The sequence below is a fragment of the Macaca thibetana genome, chromosome X, assembly GCF_024542745.1.
Source record: "Macaca thibetana thibetana isolate TM-01 chromosome X, ASM2454274v1, whole genome shotgun sequence".
In the NCBI taxonomy this organism is placed as follows: Eukaryota; Metazoa; Chordata; class Mammalia; order Primates; family Cercopithecidae; genus Macaca; species Macaca thibetana.
In genome coordinates this window covers 46620254-46640656 of record NC_065598.1, presented here as the reverse complement: position 1 = coordinate 46640656, position 20403 = coordinate 46620254, and the positions used below count along the sequence as shown (strand labels likewise).

Here is a 20403-nt window from a genome sequence, read left to right as displayed (position 1 = left end):
AGGATTGACCTATTCGTTCTGGGCCAGCAGTGATCCAAAGGCTGTAAGGACCCATCACAGCTTCACAGATCATGACCCATACAATCTTTAATGTAGTCCTACTCACCTATCCCTTTCTGTACTATCTCTCCTCACCTGCTAACTTAGCTTTTTCCAATCATAGGCCAGGCTATCTCTAGGTCCTTCTCAATTCCCCTAGTCTGGCTCTCTTTGACTTCCTGGTTATGGGAGGAATATTCTAAAGCCAGGCAATACGTGTCACCACAGTGTGAAGATGATTGAAATCACAAAATGAAATCACAGTGTGAAGATTATTGTTCTCCTAAAGGAGACAGAAAATGGAATCTTTCTTGGAAAACAAATAAGTTCATCAGGAAACAAGCCTACCCACTGACACATTCTTTATTCTTCACACCTTCAGATTCTGGGTACTGTTGGTATATAGTTAGGAGGCAGCCATCTATCCTTTTAAAAGTAGTCTTAGTTTATTTAGTATTGCTATAAAGGAATACCTGAGGCTAAGTATTTATAAAGAAAAGAGGTTTTTTTAGCTTATGGTTCTGCTGGCTGGAAGGTTCAAGATTGGGCAGCTGGTAAGGGCCTCAGGCTGCTTCTACTCATGGTGGAAGGCCAAGGGGAGCTAGCATATGTGGAGATCACATGGTGAAAGAAGAAACAAGAGAGAATGGGAGGAGGTGCCAGACTCTTTTTAACAACCAGCTCTCAAAGGAACTAACAGAGTGAAAACTCACTTACCCCTTGCACTGGGAGGGCACTAATTTATTTATGAGGGATATATTCTCATGATCCAAACATCTCCCATTAGGCCTGCACCTCCAACATTGGGATATAATTTCAACATGAGGTTTTGGGAGACAAGCATCCAAACTATAGCTTAAGTCTAAAAATCGAGAATATGATCTCACCTCAGCAGGTTTCTTGTGTTCATTTGGAATTTTTGACTTGATCCTATACATTGAGCCAGAAGTAAAGGAAGTGGAAGGACCTGTAAAAGATAATTAGAAAATAATACTGAGATGCATTACCTACTAATATAACTAAATGTCATAAAACTAAATGTCATCCAAGAGAATATGAAAAATATCATGGAGAAACCAGAGAGCTCATACCACTGAAGAAAACAGTCAAACTGCACTGAAGAATGCCTCATAATGGAGTTTAGTGACATTTATAGATGATCTCCTACAGTGCAAAAGCTTCAACAATGCTAAGGATGAGATTATCTGATTTGGTATAATCACACCTCATAATGTTCTGCAATAACACAATTCATATTCCACTTGAAGAAAAAGTATCTCCAAAAACAATTGGAAAAACTAAAAATGTGGAGCAAGTAATCTGTGTATACTTCAGCGCTTCCCCAAAGGCTATTGCTAATAAGGTTACTGCCTTTTACAAATGATGACTGACTCACAGTCAAACACTTAGTACCTAAGCTACAATTAGAATCAGGGCCTACAATTTATGCTCTTGTACTTTTCTTCTTTCTAGAGAAGCTCTATTAAAGCATTACTAGATTTGGCTTTTGTTGTTTACGTAAATGAAAAGTGAAAACAGTTATATGCCACACACAACCAATTCTTCTAATTTATCTATCTCTAATGAAATTTAAATAAGAAAATGGTGCCCTGAATTTTCCTTCTCAGAAACATTTTTTAACCATTGAAAAAAGCATGAAATGGCTTATCCTCAAATGAAAGGAAAAATCCCCAAGGGATATAGATAGAAAGGTTACCAGCTGCCAGCCAGTTCTACTCACTCTCGTCTGAACTGTCACTGCTGCTGACAGGCCTATGGCGTTTCATCCTGGAGCATCCTGGGAAAGAGAACAACACTGAATAAAACAGTTCACACGCACCCATCCCAGAGGGCAGTCAACACTGTCCCACAGATTCCAGAAGTAGCAGCAAGCAAATCACGCAAACTGAATGATTTTTGTCAAGAATATTCTCAAATGACTTAGAGTAATGAGAGAAAAGTACTACCAAATCTTTCAATACAAAGCATGTCAAAGACTAGGAAAGGCCACATTAGCCTTAGGAGGAAGCCCAAGCCACAGATGAGTGGTACAGCACTAACTGGAGCCTCAGATGTGGCCACATGGCCACTGTCGACCAAACCAAAGGGTGGGGCAGCCATGGGGCCATAACCAGTCAGTGATCCCCAGTAAGAGAGGAACAGAAAAGAAAAAATCAGTCATGAGGGCAGGGCCATCAAGAGCCAAGGTTTGAAAAGCATGAGACATATTTGACTGAAGAAAGAACAAGTGAGGCATATCCACCTTTAAGAACATGACCACACTAATTTTCTGCCTGCCCTTTATCCCTCTCTCTCTCTCTTCCTGTCCCCATATCCCAAATAAGTAGCCTAAAGTCATAATTATATATATACTACAGGGAATGTTAAAGAAAGCTCCTATATTGTGAAGAGTAAATAAAAATGCTTTGGACTAAAACTTCTAACGGTTCAAGTGTACTTCCCTGAGTATGGCCAATGACAGATAAAAGAAAGAAGCATCACCCTTCTGGGAACACACTAGCACTGGAGTGTAAGAAAAAAGGAAGACACAGTTAAGCATTTTAAGTCACAAAGGAAGAGCTGAAAATGTAAACTTGAAAAGACAGCAATACAGTCAGTGACTGACATTCTTTTATGTGCCACAACATACAACATGCTACCAGGGGCTATCATGATTCCATAATGAATAAAGGTCAAGGCTACTGCCTTCAAGCTATTGACAATCTACTAATGAAGTAGAAATCCAAGTACAAGGCCACTCTGAGCAATTAAGAGTAGCAGCAATAAAACTGTATGTTAAAAAGCTTATAGAGTTCCACTTCTGGCATAACAGCGTGAGCAGCTCCGTGGACGACCCTCTTCCCAGCGAAACTGGTGAAAGTTATTTCAATTAAAAAAAAACAAACAACCATTTAAAGTCTCTGGAAATGGTTGTAAGGGCATACAGCAAATGAAGAAGCACTTATTCAAGAAAATCTACTAAAATTCAGAAAGTAAAGTCAAAGTCTGCAGTATTTGGATCTAGAACCACTTCCTCCATCTTCCCTCCCAGCACAGATCTCATGCCAGAGTAGAGTAGCCAAGAACACAGTCTTCCTTCTACCCCAGCTCCCAGCTTCTTTCTTCCTGGGAAGAACAGGATGTTGGCATCTCTTATCCTGTTCCCAGCTACTTTTGCTGAGGCTACGTTACAGGATAATGTAGCTGAGAGGTGGGGGCTCCCTTCTTCCACCTAGCCCCCAACTCATGGGATGGAGGCTAAGCCTTGGGTGTTGTGCCACCAAGAATACCAGAGCCTTGATTGCTCTGGCGTTACCTTGTGGGGTAAGGGTTCTATACCAGAAGAGGCAAACCTGGGAGACCTGGGGCTGACACTCAGAAGGAAGCTCACCATTTGTCTCCACCCCCTGTGCCAGAGCTGTGGCTCAAAGATTTTTCCCAGGGAGAGAGGCAGGGCATAGAATAGGGGACTTCAATTCTCCTGCAATAAAACTGACTTCATTTGCAACTGAGTGTACAGAAGTTCAAGCCTAGGCTGCCTAATATGCCAGAGAGAACCAGGGAAAGAGATAGCCTCTTGGGGTCGGAAGAAATCTCAAACACTGATCTCAGAAACTATCTTCAAAGGAGCCCTAATTTGATTGGATCAGTTTGTGGAGCAATTTATGTTCCAGGACATGATTAAAACAACAGAGCAGCTGGGCGTGGTGGCAGGCGCCTGTAATCTCGGCTACTCGGGAGGCTGAGGTAGGAGAATTGCTTGAACCCCGGAGGTGGAGGTTGCAGTGAGCTGAGATCGCGCCATTGCACTCCAGCCTGGGTGACAAGAGTGAAAATCCATCTCAAAAAAACAAAAACAAAAACAAAAACAAAAACAAAACAAAACAAAAATCAAGAGCAACCAGTCAACAATTAGTAGACCACAACAGCATGGTGTGGTCAAGTAAAGAGACAGCCAAGGAGAGCCTCACCAAAACCACTGTCATCCCAGGGTGACTGTGGGCATATACAAGCTTGTACCCCCGAAGAGCAACATTAGAGGTTTCATACTGCAAGGTGAGAATGGGGGTTGAGGAAATAGCCTTCAATAAAATAATCCAGCCAGTTACTAAAGCAGTAAATAAGCAAATAATAATAAAGAACCCTGGTGGAGGGGGTAGTACCCACAATTGTTACAATATATTATCCAAAATGCCCAGTTTCCAACAAAAACTTAAGAGATATGCAAAGAAACAGGAAAGTATGACCCATACAACCACATGTCAGATTTAACAGGCAAAACCTTCAAATTAGCCATATAAGTATGTTCAAAGAACTAAAGAAAACCATGATTAAAGAAGTAAAGGAAGGTATGATGACAATATTTTACAAAACAGAGACTATCAATAAAGAAATAGGAAATATAAAAAATAACCAAATAGAAATTCTGGTGTTGAAAGCACAATTGAAATGAAAAATTCACTGAAGGGCCCCAACAGTAGACTGAACAGGCAGAAAAAAATTAATGAACTTGAAGTAGGTCAACAGTGATTAGGCAAGTTGAAGAACAGATGGAAAAAAGAAGAATAAACAGTCTCAGAGAAATGTAGAACACCATTAAGTTCATCAACATATACATAATGAGAGTACCAAAAGGAAAAGTAAACGAGAAAGGAGCAGAAAAAATATTAGAAAAACTTACCAAATTTACTGAAAAACATTAATTTACACACTCAGGAAACTCAAAGAACATCAAGTAGGATAAACGCAAAGAGATCCAGAAAGAGATTCCTCATAGTAAAATAACTGAAAGCCAAAGACAAGGAGAAAATCTTGAAAGCAGCAAGGGGAAAAAACAACTCATCACTTACAAAAGAAGCCCAATAAAATTAACAGCAAACTTCTCAGAAACAATTAAAATTAGAAGACAGTGTGAAAACATATTGTATCCTTTGGTGATTGGTTGCACATATCTGTGAACAAATTAAAATAACTGAATTGTATACTTTAAGTGGGTAAGCTGTATGGTATATAAACTATATCTCAAAGCTGTCATTTAAAAAACTAATCAAATTAGTACAAGTATCAGGACCATTAACTAAGGTTCTGTTTGTCCTGTAGTCAGTCAATTGAATATTTTAAAAAAAGAGAATGTTGCCTCCCATCATGTAAATTTTTGGGGCTACATTTGGCTCTCTGGTGCAAAATTTCATTCAACTCTCTTCTGAAATGCAAACAAAACCAACAGTAACAAGAAGATACTTCCTATTAAAAAGTAATAGTGGGGAATTTAAAGTCACAATGAATGTAGAAATTTAAGCAGAAATAAAAGTAATACATTTTCTAACTATTCTCCACGGAATGCACAGATCTACTTAGAGTAGCGCTTCATTTGTCTGATATCACGGGGATGTTGCATATATAAAAACTGTTCAGATAAATAGTATACTCAAACATATAAAATCCTATTTTAACAGAAGCTTTTCTAAAACACCTATTTATTAGTTTTCTAATGTTACAGTAACAAATTACCACAAACTCTGTGGTTTAAAACTACATAAATTTACTATCTTACAGTTTAGTGGGTCAGGATTTTGACACAGGTCTCACAGAGCTAAAATCAAGATGTCATCAGGGCTGTGTTCCTTTCTGGAGGCTATAGGGGAGAACTCATTTCCTTGCCTATTACAGCTTTTAGAGGACACTCGTACTCCTTTGATCTTGGCTGTCTTCTTCCATCTTCAAGGCAAGCAACACTGCATCTCTCTGATCCCGTTTCTGTCATCACAGCTCATTCTCTGACCCTTCTGTTCTGCTTCCCTCTTCCACTTTTAAGGACCCATGTAATTACATTGGACCCACCCAGATAATCCAGGATAATGTCCCTATTTTATAGTCAGCTAAATAGCAATCTTAACATATTCATAGGTTGCAGAGATTAGGACATGGACATCTCTGCCTACCACAACCTAACACACAAAATGTAACTCAAAATGGATCACAGACTTAAATGAAAAATGTAAAGTTATAAAATATTTACAAAAAGCATAAGAAAAAGTCTTCAGGATCTAGGGCTAAGCAAAGAGTTCTTAGACCTGACACCTAAAGCATGATTGGCAAAGAAAAATGTGTTTTCATTAAAAGTAAAGACTTTTGCTCTCAGAAGCACATCCAGGGCAACTTGAATCTATGCTGCTGAGTTGTGGTCTTCAAACTTGGCCCAAATAAACTATCTTCTTATATTTTTAAAAAAACTTCTGCTCTGAGAAAGACCCTGCTAACAAGATGCAAAAGCAAGCAACAGAATGGGACAAAATATTTACACATATTACACACACGTATAATATCAAATGTTGGAGAAGATGTGAAGAAATTATCATTCATACATTGCTGGTGGGAATGTAAAATAGTAGAGCTAGTCTAGAAAACATTTTGGTCATTTCTTAGAAATACTATATATGTAATATTTATTATAAAACACATATCTGACAATGAACTTATATTCCAGCATGCGTAAGGAACTCTCAAAGTTCAACAGTAAGGGAAAAAATGACCTAATTAAAGATCAACAGATGGGCCAGGCGTGGTGGCTTGTGCTTGTAATCCCAGTACTTTGGGAGGCTAAAGTGGGCGGATCATTTGAGGTCAGGAGTTCGAGACCAGCCTGGCCAACATGGTGAAACCCCATCTGTACTAAAAATACAAAAATTAGCTGGGTGTGGTGGCACGCACCTGTAATCCCAGCTACTCGGGAGGGTGAAGCATGAGAATTGCTTGAACCTGGGAGGCAGAGGTTGCAGTGAGCCTAGGTCGCACCACTGTACTCCAGCCTGGGTGACAGCGAGATTTTGTCTCAAAATAAATAAATAAATAAATAAATAAATAATAAATCAGCAGACATTTTATCAAAGAGGAACACAAATGGCAAATAAGCACGTGAAAAGACATTCAGTATCACCAGCCATTAGGGAAATGCAAATTAAAATCACAAGATATTATTACACACTTATTATTACAATAGTTGAAATAAAAAATAGTGAAAACATCAAATCCTAGAGAAAGCGTAGAGAAACTATATCACTTACACATTGCTGGTGGGAATGTAAAATAGTATAGCTATTCTAGAAAATATTTCTGTCATTTCTTTGAAAATTAAATATGCAACTATGACTCAGCAATTGCACTCCTGGGCATTTATCCCAGAGAAATCAAAGTTTATGTTCCCACTGAATATACTGAATATAACCTCCATATGGATGACTCATGATGGGATCAAGGGCAACAAATGTCATAGAAAAAACATTTTTATTTCCTAAAAATCTCAGTGAAGAAAACCAACTGACCATGGACCCTCTCTCCTCACCTCCCTGAGAGTTTCAGAAGACCTAAGACTTCTTGTGAGATGGATACTCCTCTCATCTGAAGTTCTGGGTATGTGTACTTTGGATAAAACAGTTTCTCCATGTTCTATAATATTCTGTTCTTTAAGTGAAAGAGTCATCAAACTGTTCACGACAGAGGGAGATTTTAAAGAATAGGCAAAATTTGGCATTTTTAAAACAATTACAGTAACAACTATTTTTTATCACAGATGGAAACAAAAAATCTTGTATTATTAGTAAAAAAGCCTAGGTAACAGATTATCTAATACGAGTAACACCAGTCCTGGGAAATAAGAAAATGAGTCATCAATGACTTTTAGAAAAGAAAATCAAGTTAATTTTTGGGTCTGGGCTGTTTAAAGTTCAGTGATTTGTTTGTCCATTTCTGTGACATACTGCTGTTTTAATTATTGTAGGAAAATGACAGAAAACAATAAATATCAGCAGAATGATTCAATGATGGTAAATCTTTATATCTCTATTTTTATTTCTACACATATCAGCAGCAGCCATTTTACAGATGAGGAAATTGGGGCTCAGAAGCATTAAAGCGACACGCTTAGAGCAACATGGCCACCAGGGGGCAGGGCAGTCAGGTACAATGACAATGAGCACTCCAAGGTGATCCAGAAGCCAGAGGACAGGCTGGAGGAATGACAGCAAGAAAGGTGCCCCTTCTAAGCCCAATCTCCTCAGCATGGCTTGCGAGGTCCAGTTCTGGCTCCCAGTCTCTCAGGCCTCATCAACTGCTGTTCCCTCCACCCCACTCCAATTGTTCTGCATATACTATGCCCCATGTGATTCCATGAACACATTCATCTTGTTTCATACTTGCTTGCCAGCCTTTGCACAGGGCTCTTCCTTCTACCTACAATTCCTCCCCATGTTTTCCTTGACCAGCCCATTTTCCCCAACCCTGGTTCTATTCATTCATTGGATGTCCTCGATGAAGCTTCCCAGATGTCCCTCCTCCACAATTATTCACTCCTTTGCTTTCTATCCAAGTATCCAAGTACATGCAAAGAAGCACCTCACTTGCACCATCAATATTCTTTACATCAAGCTTGTCCAACCTGCAGCCTGCATGTGGCACAGGACGGCTGTGAATGCCGCCCAACACACATTCATAAACTTTCTTTAAACACTGAGGTTTTTTTGTGATTATTTAAAGCTCATTAGCTATCGTTAGTGTATTTTATGTGTGACCCAAGATAATTCTTCTTCCAATGTGGCCTAGGGAAGCCAAAAGATTGGATACTGCTGCTTTACATGATCAGCCCTGTTGTCATTAGACCACAAGCATCTTGAAAGCAGGGACTGTGTCACATTCATTTTTTACCCCTAGCTCTTAGCACAGTATCCTGCACAAAATAAACAGGCAAAGGAATAACACACTGTGCTGCCCCCACCCAATCCTGTTTACCTAGCTAGCATACTGTACTCATTTTCCAGCTACTTCTTGTTGGTTGCTAATGGCTCACAATGGCCCCTCTCTTCCCAAGAACTGGGGATTACACTCTTCCAGTCTCCCTCCCAGAGGCAGCCTGCAGTCAATAATTGTTCTGCCACCACCTCAAACAGGCTATGGCTAGATTTTCTTAAGACCCTAACTGGCTCCTTCTTCCTTACCCTGTTACCCTCTTCCCCTTACAGGTTTCTCCTGAGAATACTCAATAAATCACGTACATTTGAACACTGCCTCAGGTTCTGCTTCTAGGCACCCCTACTTAACATGTGAATCCTTATTAAGTGGTAATTTTAAGAATGTACCACTTAATTTAAGGTAAGTCATAGAGATCTTTTGTACAGCATAGTGCTATAGTTAACAATACTACATTGTATACCTAAAAGTTTGCTAACAGGATAGGCCTTTATATTGTGTTCTTACCACGACAGAATAAGAGCAAAGGGAAACTTTTGGAGGTGATAGATAGGTTTATGGCATAGACTGTGATGATAGTTTCACAGGTATATACTTATCTCCAAACTCATTTAGTTGTTGTTGTTTTTGAGACAGAGTCTCACTCCGTCACCCAGGCTAGAGTGCAGTGGTGCAACCCCTAGAGTGCAAACCCACTTCGGCCTCCCAAAGTGCTGGGATTACAGGCATAAGCCACCCCGCCTGGTCAACTATTTCTTAAACAGAAGTCATGAATGCTATAAATGTGTTTCTTGAGCTGATTATCCTGTGCTTTGGGGCAAACAGTCCTAACCTTCTCTACAGTGAGACAGTTTAAGTGCCTGTGCTGTAATTGAGAATTCACCCCTCTCTACAAAACAATTCTATCCCTGCTTCAATGTCATGGAAACAAAACTCTGTCCTTCAAATCTGTTCATCTTGCGTATCTTTCATTTCTACCACTTCTCAGTAGTCCAGTAATTAAAGCCATAAACATCTATCTAGAGATTGAATAAACAAAAAAGAAGAAGAAAAGAACATATTCTACATATGTCACTACTTCTCCTCACCCCTAACCAATCTTTGAAAGAGATAACGGAAGTTGGGATAATGAACTTTTCTAAATGAAGACTTTATCTCAACATTTCAAAGCTTATTTTTTAAAATTAAGATATACCATATGACTCACGAATCTTGTGACCAGATGAGGAGTCTGGAGGTCAACTCTTTTCCAAAAAGCCCTCGAAAAACATCCAAGGAAAAATAAAAGAACATACAAATTTGCCTACGCAGATTCCTGCCACAGACAAGTATTTCTTTGTCATCCATAATTATCTCTGTCACCAGGAACCAGGCTTACCCTCTTTAATATACAGACTTGTTAGCAAATTATTTGGGAATTTCAAACTCTGTGAGTAGAAATCACCTTGCATGAGAAGGCCAGGTTGGGAAGTGTGTCTAAACCAGGGGTCAGCCAACTTTTTCTGTAAAGGACCAGATGGTAAATATTTTTGGCTTTGAGGGCCACATGGTCTCTGTCACAACTACTCAAATTTGCCATTGTAGCATGAAGGCAGCCATAGACAGTACATAAACAAATGAACACAACTCTCTTCAGAAAAAAACTTTATTCCAGCCAGGCACGGTGGCTCACGCCTGTAATCCTAGCACTTTGGGACACGGAGGCGGGCGGATCACCTGAGATCAGGGGTTCAAGACCAGCCTGGCCAACATGGTGAAACCCCATCTCTACTAAAAATACAAAAATTAGCCGGGCATGGTGGCACATGCCTGTAATCCCAGCTGCTCGGGAGGCTGAGGCACAAGAATTGCTTTAACCTGGGAGGCGGAGATGGCATTAACCTGGGAGGCGGAGATGGCAGTGAGCCGAGATCGTGTAAGACATTGAGACACATCACACAGTTACTCCAGGATTACACTATACTGATTTATGGTTTCGCTTGACAAAACATTTTATTCTAAGGTAATTTTTTTCATGATGCAAATAAATTTACTTACTTGTTTTCTTTTATGCTCCTTATTCCTCTTTTCTTCCAAAAAGTTACTTTGACAATCACAGACCTTATTGGGCCTCTTTCTCTCCTAGTTCTTAAATGAATATTCGCAACAGGGACATCACAGAAAACAGTTGTTTGCCGTATGCTTTCAGGTGTCATTAAGCATCATGCTCAGCCCCTGGGCTGCTGTGACTTTGAGGTCTGCCTGGTCAACTAAAGAGGGCTAGTCCTTCTATGGGACTTTTCTTTCTTAAAAAAAAATTTGACATACAAACAGCTGTACATAGTTAATATATACAACTAGATGAGTTCACCTGGGTGTGGTAGCTCACGCCTGTAATCCCAGCCCTTTGGGAGGCCGAGGCAGGTGGATCATTTGAGGTCAGGAGTTTGAGACCAGCCTGACCAACATGGCGAAACCCCGTCTCTACTAAAAATACAAAAAAATTAGCTGGGTGTGGTAGCGCATGCCTGTAGTCCCAGTCCTCGGGAGGCTGAGACAGGAGAATTGCTTGAACCTGGGAGGCGGAGGTCGCGGTGAGCCAAGATCGCGCCACTGTACTCCAGCTTGGGCGACAGAGCGAGACTCCATCTCAAAAAAAAAAAAAAAAAAAAAAAAAAAAAAAAAAAAAAGTTTAGGATGTTCTTTGCCCACATAGGCAGGAATTCACCCTTCAGGATATAAGAAATATGCTTCTCTGGTCTGACCAGTGGCTTAACTCTAATGTCTGTCTCTGATAATGGCTCTGAATGATATTTTCCTGAAAGCCTAAGGGAGCTAGACTTTCAGATGTTTCTTTCCTTAAGGATTACTTCCAAATACCATCACGGATTTATTCTCTCTGATTTTTATCTCAGTCCTTCTTGAACTTGTTTACATTTTCATTTTGTTTCACTTCTTGAACTGATGAGTTCTCTTAGTTCCCTAAGCAGGCCGAAAATCCTGTTTTCCTTTTGATAAAATTGCCTTTAGGTTTCAGGGAATCCCCCTTTGTTATTTAATTCTGTAACGGGATGAATAAAATCAAGTTAATCATTTCTACACTCTTCTTAATAGCTCATTGATTTCTGTTTCATCCTTTCAGAGCAAGATTTGTCAACCTTGGCACTGTTGGCATTTTGAGCCAGATAAGTCTGCATGTTGTAAGGGACTATTTCTGTGCCTTGTAGGATGTTTAACGGCATCCCTTCTGACCTCTACCCCTAGATGCCAGTAACATCAATTATTGTGATAACCGATAAATGTCTCCAGATATTGCCAAATGTCCCCCGGGGGGCAAAATTGTCTGCAGTTGAGAATCACTGCTTAGATCTTTGGCTTTTCCAAAATGCAAAGTCTGTGCGACTGTCATTATGACACAGAGACGTCTCTGTTTAATTGATTATATTGCACTTTTCTGGATTTCTTTCAGCTCTGGTTAATGTCCATTTTGAATGACAGCGATGGCCACTTTTATAGTTTCAGTGTTTCAGGTCAGCTGAATCATTTGGGAGTGACATGGGAACAGATATCTTGAAATCTTAGAAAAGTATTTTTTCCGGTTGTAAATGTCCTATATGTTTACTCTAAAAATGTGGGGAATGGAAAAATTTGGAAAGAATGTTTTTATCAACCAGAAATCTGTCACTTCAGTGCAACTAATGTTAGTAAACTGGTTTATGGCTTTTACTTTCTATATATTTTATTTCATACATGTATAGTAATTTCACTATAAAACCAATTTTTATACATTTTAAAACATCTTAGCATAAATGTTTCCCTGTATACCATGTTTAAATGACTGGATGAAATACCATAATATTAATGTACCTTAATTATTCCTCTTGTGTGATAGGTTGGTTTTATTTATTATTTCTATTATGAAGTTTTAATGGACATTTTGGTTCATAAATCATTTTCCGTGTCTTAAATTATTTTTCTTTCTTTCCTTTTTTTTTTTTTTTTTTTGAGACAGAGTCTCGCTCTATCACCCAGGCTGGCATGCAGTGGCATGATCTCAGCTCACTGCAACCTCCACCTCCCGGGTTCAAGTGATTCTCATGCTTCAGCCTCCTGAGTGGCTGGGATTATAGGCGCCCGCCACCACACCCAGCTAATTTTTGTACTTTTAGTAGAGAGGGGGTTTCACCATGTTGGCCAGGCTGGTCTCGAACTCCTGGCCTCAAGTGATCTGCCCACCTCAACCTTTCAAAGTGCAAAGTGCTGGGATTATAGGCGTGAGCCACCGTGCCCAGCCTGTATTACTTTTCAAGGACGAATGTTAGAAATATAATTCCTAAGTCAAATGGTGTGAATATGTTTAAAGTAGAGCATTAGATTATTTTTTAAACTGTTACATGGCCCTGCAGAGGGCAGTGAATAGAGGCCCCTTGCACTGACCATGTATTTCAGAAGTATGTCTCATGGGTATATAGTAGGAAAGGAAAGGGCTATGTTTGAGCTAATCACTTTTCCTTTCCTTGGCCTGCATGTTCTTCCGTGGGAATATTAATGGGGAGTCAAGTAGCCACCAAACCACAGGCTTAGGTTCCAGTCCCAAATAATCCCAGTTGGGTTGACTTCCAGACAGTCCTTCTTTAAAAGGGTATTTTACCCAAGGAAGACATTTACTCAAGACATTTGTATTTTGCCTGGCTTGCAGTCACTGTTAAAATAAATCACTGAGCTGTTAATCACTGTACTTGAGATGATAGTAGCAATAAAATCTGAAAACTGCCATCAAATTAACGTTCCCAGTGGTGCAAGGGAGGTCTGGTGTACATTTTGTTTCTGCCAAAACGAAGGTAAGGAAGAAAATAATGCCTTTATAAAGTCTGTGCTCTGATCTGAGGACTAGAAAATAAACAGCTGAATAATATAAACATCACACTTCTCATCAATACAGTGACTTGAATGCCTGAATGTAGATGAAAATATAGCATATCAAAACTTGTGGCCAGGTGCAGTGGCTCACGCCTGTAATCCCAGCAATTTCGGAGGCCAAGGCAGACAGATAACCTGTGGTCAGGAGTTCGAGACCAGCCTGGACAACATGGCAAAACCACATCTCTACTTAAAATACAAAAATTAGCCAGGCGTGGTGGCACATGCCTATAATCCCAGTTATTCAGGAAGCTGAGGCACGAGAATTGCTTGAACCCAGGAGGCGGAGGTTGCAGTGAGCCAAGACTGTGCCACTGCACTCCAGCTTGGGCAACAGAGTGAGATTCTGTCTCAAAAAACAAAAACAACAACAACAACAACAAAAAAACCCCCCCAAAAAAAAAAACCCAAAAAAAACCTTTATTATACTATTTGAATTTCATACAATTTTCATGTGTTATGAAATGTTATTCTTCATTATTTTTCAATCATTTAAAAATGTAAAAACCATTCTGTATGCTGGTAGGCCATATCAAAACAAGTGACAAGCTAGATTTAGCTCACAGGCCGATTTGTCAACCTCTGGTCTAAACTAAAAAAAATCTTTACTGAAAGAAAGAATATTGAAAATTTGAAGAATGCAATTGAATTATCACTCTCTTAACACACCTCACCCCAATCCCTAATTTCTCAGCTCACTGTTTGGCTGATACCTCACTGGGTGGTCAACTCTATAATGTTATCTTGACAGATTTTAACGGTGCTAGCCCTTTCTAAATTAAAATCTGCTTTACGTCTTTTGAGGAAAAGGCCCCCAGTTCCAATAACTTTTAAAAAATTAGCAGCACATTTTCTTAATTTATGTACTTATATTCAAAAATTTCAGCTGGGCACGGGGGCTTACGCCTGTAATCCCAGCACTTTGGGACACTGAGGCAGGTGGATCACTTGAGGTCAGGAGTTTCAGACCAGCCTGGCCAACATGGTGAAACCCTGTCTCTACTAAAAATACAAAAAGTAGCTGGGCATGGTGGCAGGCACCTGTAACCCCAGCTACTTGGGAGGTTGAGGCTGGAGAATCACTTGAACCCAGGAGGCGGAGGTTGCAGCGAGCCGAGATCACGCCATTGCACTCCAGCCTGGGCGACAGTAGTGAAACTCCGTTTCAAAAAAAAAAAAAAAAAAAAAAAAAATCAACTACCCAGATAAGTCAACTTGATATCTTAAGAATAAAAAGATACATACATGTACAAAATGTAAGTCCCTTTAAGATAAAATACCATTTGCAGATAAGACCTCTTAAGAGTAAAGTAAATCAATAGAGATGCTTTTATTATTAAATATATAATTCTTTCTCCAGATAAAAACTCAAAACGATTTTAAAAAAGCAACGATTTCCATTGTTTTATCTGCTGCTGTGAGTTGTTTCCACAGTGAAATTTTTACCCACATGTACCCATTATACATTTACAATAACATCCTTTTGATTTAAAGTAATCATCCCAATTTATGAGAAGGAAAAACAACCTTTATCCCAGGTTTTCGTAACAACGACAGGCATGTAAACCTCACATATAAGGTTAAACACACAGAAATGATGCCAAACGTACTGAGCAAGTTCAAATCCACTGCACATCAACTTTTAATACTGTGCTAATAGAGGGCAGGCACTGTACTGGCCACCAGAAAGAGAACAGACAAGGAAAAAACTGAGAAACCAAGTCCTTTGGCTCCCACAGAGCCAGGGTCACAGGACCAGGTGCACCAAACACATAGTCACTATGGCTTGGGTGATCACAGCCTAAAACTCTTAACCAATGATGTGTGACAAACCAATTAGAGGGGGGTTTGAGTTAATCCCAAGATCAATCAAATAGGGTGTGGGTGTGGGTGTGGGTGTGGGTGTGACGTAAAGGAGGGTTGCTGCTAAATCCTCACCTCCGGTCAGATCAATGCCCATGGCAAAGGAGCAGTCAGACATGGAAGTTAACATACAAGTCAGTACTGACTTTGAAGGCAACAAAAAATGAGGGAAAATGAAATGGCAACAAATTTCTCTGGGGAGAAATCAAAGGGTCTGGCAGATAAATGCCAATACATGTTAAATCCCCCCAAAAATGTATTTGGCCTCCCCAGCAGAGGTTCTCAATCCCCATTACACGTGGGAATCATATGGAGAACTTACAAAAATCCCAATGTCCAAAGTGCACCCATTACCAATTAAGTCAGAATCTCTCTTTTGGAAGAACCAGTTTTTAGACGGATTGCTTTTTCTGTTTTTCTGTTTTTGATTACATTGACTTTTGTTCTTTTATTATTTCCTTCCTTCACTTACTTTGGGTTTATTTTGCTCTTCTTTTTCTAGTTACTTAAAGTGGGAGCTTAGATTATTCATTTGAGGTCTTTCATCTTTTCCTCATATAAGCATTCAGTGCTCTAAATTTCCTTCTTAGCACTCATTTAAGTTACATCCCACAAGTCTTTCTTTTCTTTCTTTTTTTGAGATGGAGTTTTGCTCTTGTCACCCAGGGTGGAGTGCAGTGGCACGATCTTGGCTCACTGCAACCTCTGCCTCCCGGGTTCGAGCAATTCTCATGCCTCAGCCTCCTAAGTAGCTGAAATTGCAGGTGCCTGCCACCACATCCACCTAATTTTTGTATTTTAAGTACAGACGGGGTTTCGCCATGTTGGCCAGGCTGGTCTTGAACTCCTGACCTCAGGTGATCTGTCCACCTCAGCATCCCAAAGTGCTGGGATTACAGGCGTGAGCCACTGCGCCCTGCCACGAGTTTTGATATGCTATATTTTCATCTACATTCAGGCATTCAAGCCACTATATTGATGAGAAGTGTGATGCTTAGTTTTCAAGTGTTTGGAGAACTTCTTATAGTCTTTCTGTTTTGTTTTGTTTTTTTCCTTTTTAAAGACAGAATCTTGCTCTGTTGCCCAGGCTGGAGTGCAGTGGCACGATCTTGGCTCACTGCAACCTCCACCTCCTGGGTTAAAGCAATTCTCGTGCCTCAGCCTCCTGAGCAGCTGGGATTACAGGCATGTGCCACCACACCCAGCTGATTTTTGTATTTTTAGTAGAGAGGGGGTGTCACCATGTTGGCCAGGCTGGTCTCGAACTTCTGATCTCAAGTGATCCATCCACCTTGGCTTCCCAAGGTGCTGGGATTACAGGCGTGAGCCACCACGCCCAGCCGTCTTTCTGTTTTTGATTTCTACTTGGATTCTATTATGGTCTGAGAATATACTCTATATGATTTCCCTTCTTTTCCATTTGTTGAGGTTTGTTTTATGACCTGGGATGTAGTCAATCTTGGTGAATGTTGCATGTGCACTTGAAAAGTAAGTATATTACACTGTTGTTGGGTGAAGCATTCTATAAATGTCAATTAAATCTGGTTGACTGGTGGTGTTATTTCTTCTATATCTTTGCTGATTTTCTGTCTACTGGTTCTATCAATTACTGAAAGAGGGGTATTAACATTCTCAAGTATAATTGTGGGTTTGGGTTTGTCTATTTCTCAATTCAGGTCTGTTGGGTTTTGCTTTGTGTTCTTTGAAGCTCTGTTATTTGGTGCATACACATTTAAAATTGCTATGCCTTCTTGGTGGATTGACCCCTTGTATCATTCTTTTGGTCCGTGGTAATTTTCTTTGCTGTGATATCTAATTATCCGATATTAGTATAGCCACTCCAGTTTTCTTTTTTTTTTTTTTGAGACGGAGTCTCGCTCTGTCGCCCAGGCTGGAGTGCAGTGGCCGGATCTCAGCTCACTGCAAGCTCCGCCTCCCAGGTTTATGCCATTCTCCTGCCTCAGCCTCTGGAGTAGCTGGGACTACAGGCGCCCGCCACCTCACCCGGCTAGTTTTTTGTATTTTTTTAGTAGAGACGGGGTTTCACCGGGTTAGCCAGGATGGTCTCAATCTCCTGACCTCGTGATCCGCCCGTCTCGGCCTCCCAAAGTGCTGGGATTACAGGCTTGAGCCACTGCGCCTGGTCTCCAGTTTTCTTTTGATTGGTGTTTGCATGATATTTTTTTCCATCCATTTACTTTTTATTTTGAGATACGGTCTTGCTCTGTCACCCAGGCTGGAGTGCAGTGGCACAATTGTAGCTCACCATAACCTCCAATTCCTGGGCTCAAGCAATCCTCCTGCTTCAGCCTCCCAGGTAGCTAGGACTACAGGTATGTACTACCATGCCTGGTAATCTTCCATTTACCTTTAAACTCACTGTATCATTACTTTGAATTGGAATAGAGTAAAATGTGTCTACTACTCCATCCTGTCTGGAATGGGAAGTTTGCTCTCTGTACTATTTTTGCAACTCCTGTCTAAATTTATTATCTCTAAATCTCTTAACTCAAAAAATTAACTCAAAATTTAAAAATGAACTATTAAAAAAGCAAGTGTATAAAAAGAGCAGTTTATTAATATTCCTACATATCTGGAAAGTATTAATTTGAGAAAGAGAAATAATCAACCTATCATTTTGTGAGATTTTCACTTACTGTACTCTTCCAGAGCAAGGAAACAAACAGGCTAAGAAACAGGTAAAACTTACAAGTCTGGGGGTAATTGGGAAGCTGACCCCCTATCTGTGGGTCCAAAAGAAAGCAAGTCACTTTGTATCAAGGATATATATCTATTTTTCCTCAAAAGATAAATATTCACCACACCTGGTATTCCTGGTTTTGCTTTGGGAGCGGGGAGTTGTTTTCTCAGTCCTTTCATTTTCTAGTCTCCCTGTCTGGATTTTAGTCATTTCACTGCTTACTAGCTTTCTGAAAGGTTAACAGAATTTAAAATGTGTAACTCGAGAAGAAATAAAAGGCTAATCAATTAGTTACAACACTTGTTAGTTCTGTAAAAGCAATGATGAGTGAGAAAGCTGGAAAGTACTGACTAAAATATGGCTTTCTGAGAATTAGTTGAGTTCAGTCATTTATGCTGTTCATGCTCCAGTACCCGCCCCAGGAAGCCAGATTTGGATACAGATAGTACCTGAGTCATTTGAGACAAAACAACAAGTTACCCCTGAATTGTTTTAAATGCTAACGAAAGTGATCACTAAAAGATCTAAGTCATGGATGGAACCTAATTACCTCCCCTTGGCCCTGGAAAACCAAAAACGTCCAGACAGGAATATGAAACACAGAGAGAAGAAAGCAGGTTTTTCCTTTCTATTTATTTCTCCTATTATCTAAGCCCTATTTTAATTATTTTGAGTTAACACCATTTTACAAAAATGGACAGATAAAAAATTAAACTCAAAATTTTGAAACAAAGACTCTTTGTTGCCGTGTGTGGAAAGTGACTATCTTGTCAAAAAAATACCTGTGAGCCTAGAGCATGATTGATTGTTCAATGTGATGAAACTTTCCTGGACCCTAAGCCTCAATATTTTGTTATCTGAAAATCTGCAGTTTAATTTCACCCTTCAAGATCAAAGGCAAATACATTAACTTGGTCTAGTGATTCCACAAATCTCTAGAGAGCTGCCAGGCAAGGAAGATCCACAGAATAACTCATTAACTTATAATGCTTAAAGCAACTTTGGGAAAACTGTTAGGAATTGAACACAGGCTAAAACTTCTGAAGGCACTCACCAATGTATCTTTTTACACAGTTGACCAGCAAATAGCTAAGCTCTGCTTGACTACTCCAGTGACCAGGAGCTCACTATCTAACAAAGCAATTCATTCTAATGTCTAGACAGTTCTAAACATATGGATGATTTTCTATGAACAGAAAAAAATCTGCCTTTTAACTTCCAAATTCTCCCTTTATATTGATTTCTTTCTGTTAACAGGTTCTAATCTCTCTACCTTTATTCCCAAACCATCTCCTGACCCTACTTTATTTTTCTCTAGTTAATATCCACTTTCTTTCTTTCTTTGCCTTCCCTTGCAAACTCCTCAAAAAGTAGTTTACAGTCTGTAACTCCTTCCTTACTCTCAATCTCTCCTTAATTGGCTTCTATCATACCAGAATTCTTGGAAAAGTGTGCATACTTCCCAACCCTCATCTTTAAGTATCTGTATGCTGCATTTGACACGTTGATCACTCTGTCCTTCTTGAAACTACTCCTGTGGCTTCCAGAAGCTTTTTTCAAGTTCCCTGTGTTGCTCTCTAACATACTTTTTTTCTTCCTCTAACCATCTTGTAGGTGATGGTGGTTCCCTGAAGTGCCCTACCCACATGCTTATGGCTCCCAAAACAAGGTCCTCTGGTCCAGAGCTGGAGATAGAAAGGAAAGGCAAAGGAGAAAGGAAGGCAGGAGGGAAAAGCAAAGCAAAGAAGGAAGGAAGAAAGAATAGAAAAGATACATCAACAAAAAGAAAAAAGTCCTGACAACCAGATACATCAACCTGGAAGATGATCAACACTGAGTAGACTATATTCTCTTTTCCACTAGTTCTTCCTCCCTTCTAACTGGTCTCAGTTGGCACCTTCCTCTATGCCATCACAAAATCTAGAAAAATCTCTGAACTCTTTCCTATATCTTACCCTGGAACATCCAATCAATTATTAAGCCCTGTCAGTTAACCTCTGAAATAATCTTCCAAATCAATGTTCCTTTCCCATCTCAGCTGTCATTTTCTTAGTTTTGGACCTATCTATTTCCTCTAACCTAGAATGCAAGAGCACTTTCCTAACTGGCTTTAAAAGTCCTAATCTTGTCCCCAAACTTACCCTCCACTCAACTGCCAG

At 39.8% G+C, this 20403-nt stretch overlaps 1 protein-coding gene across 4 annotated transcripts in view; it reads right to left on the bottom strand.

The window, feature by feature from the left end:
- Positions 1–20403, bottom strand: part of JADE3 (jade family PHD finger 3) — a 150010-nt gene that overhangs the window by 74629 nt on the left and 54978 nt on the right. For 3 of the 4 annotated variants that reach the window (XM_050775587.1, XM_050775586.1, XM_050775585.1), the window contains exons 2-3: positions 1781–1837; positions 927–1006 (exon numbers count right to left, since the gene is read on the bottom strand). In XM_050775587.1, the coding sequence (XP_050631544.1) occupies positions 927–1006; positions 1781–1826 (126 nt within the window). In that variant the 5' untranslated portion in view covers positions 1827–1837. Of the gene's footprint in view, positions 1–926; positions 1007–1780; positions 1838–20403 lie in introns of those variants that run through there. The other variant, XM_050775588.1, reaches the window with a different exon arrangement.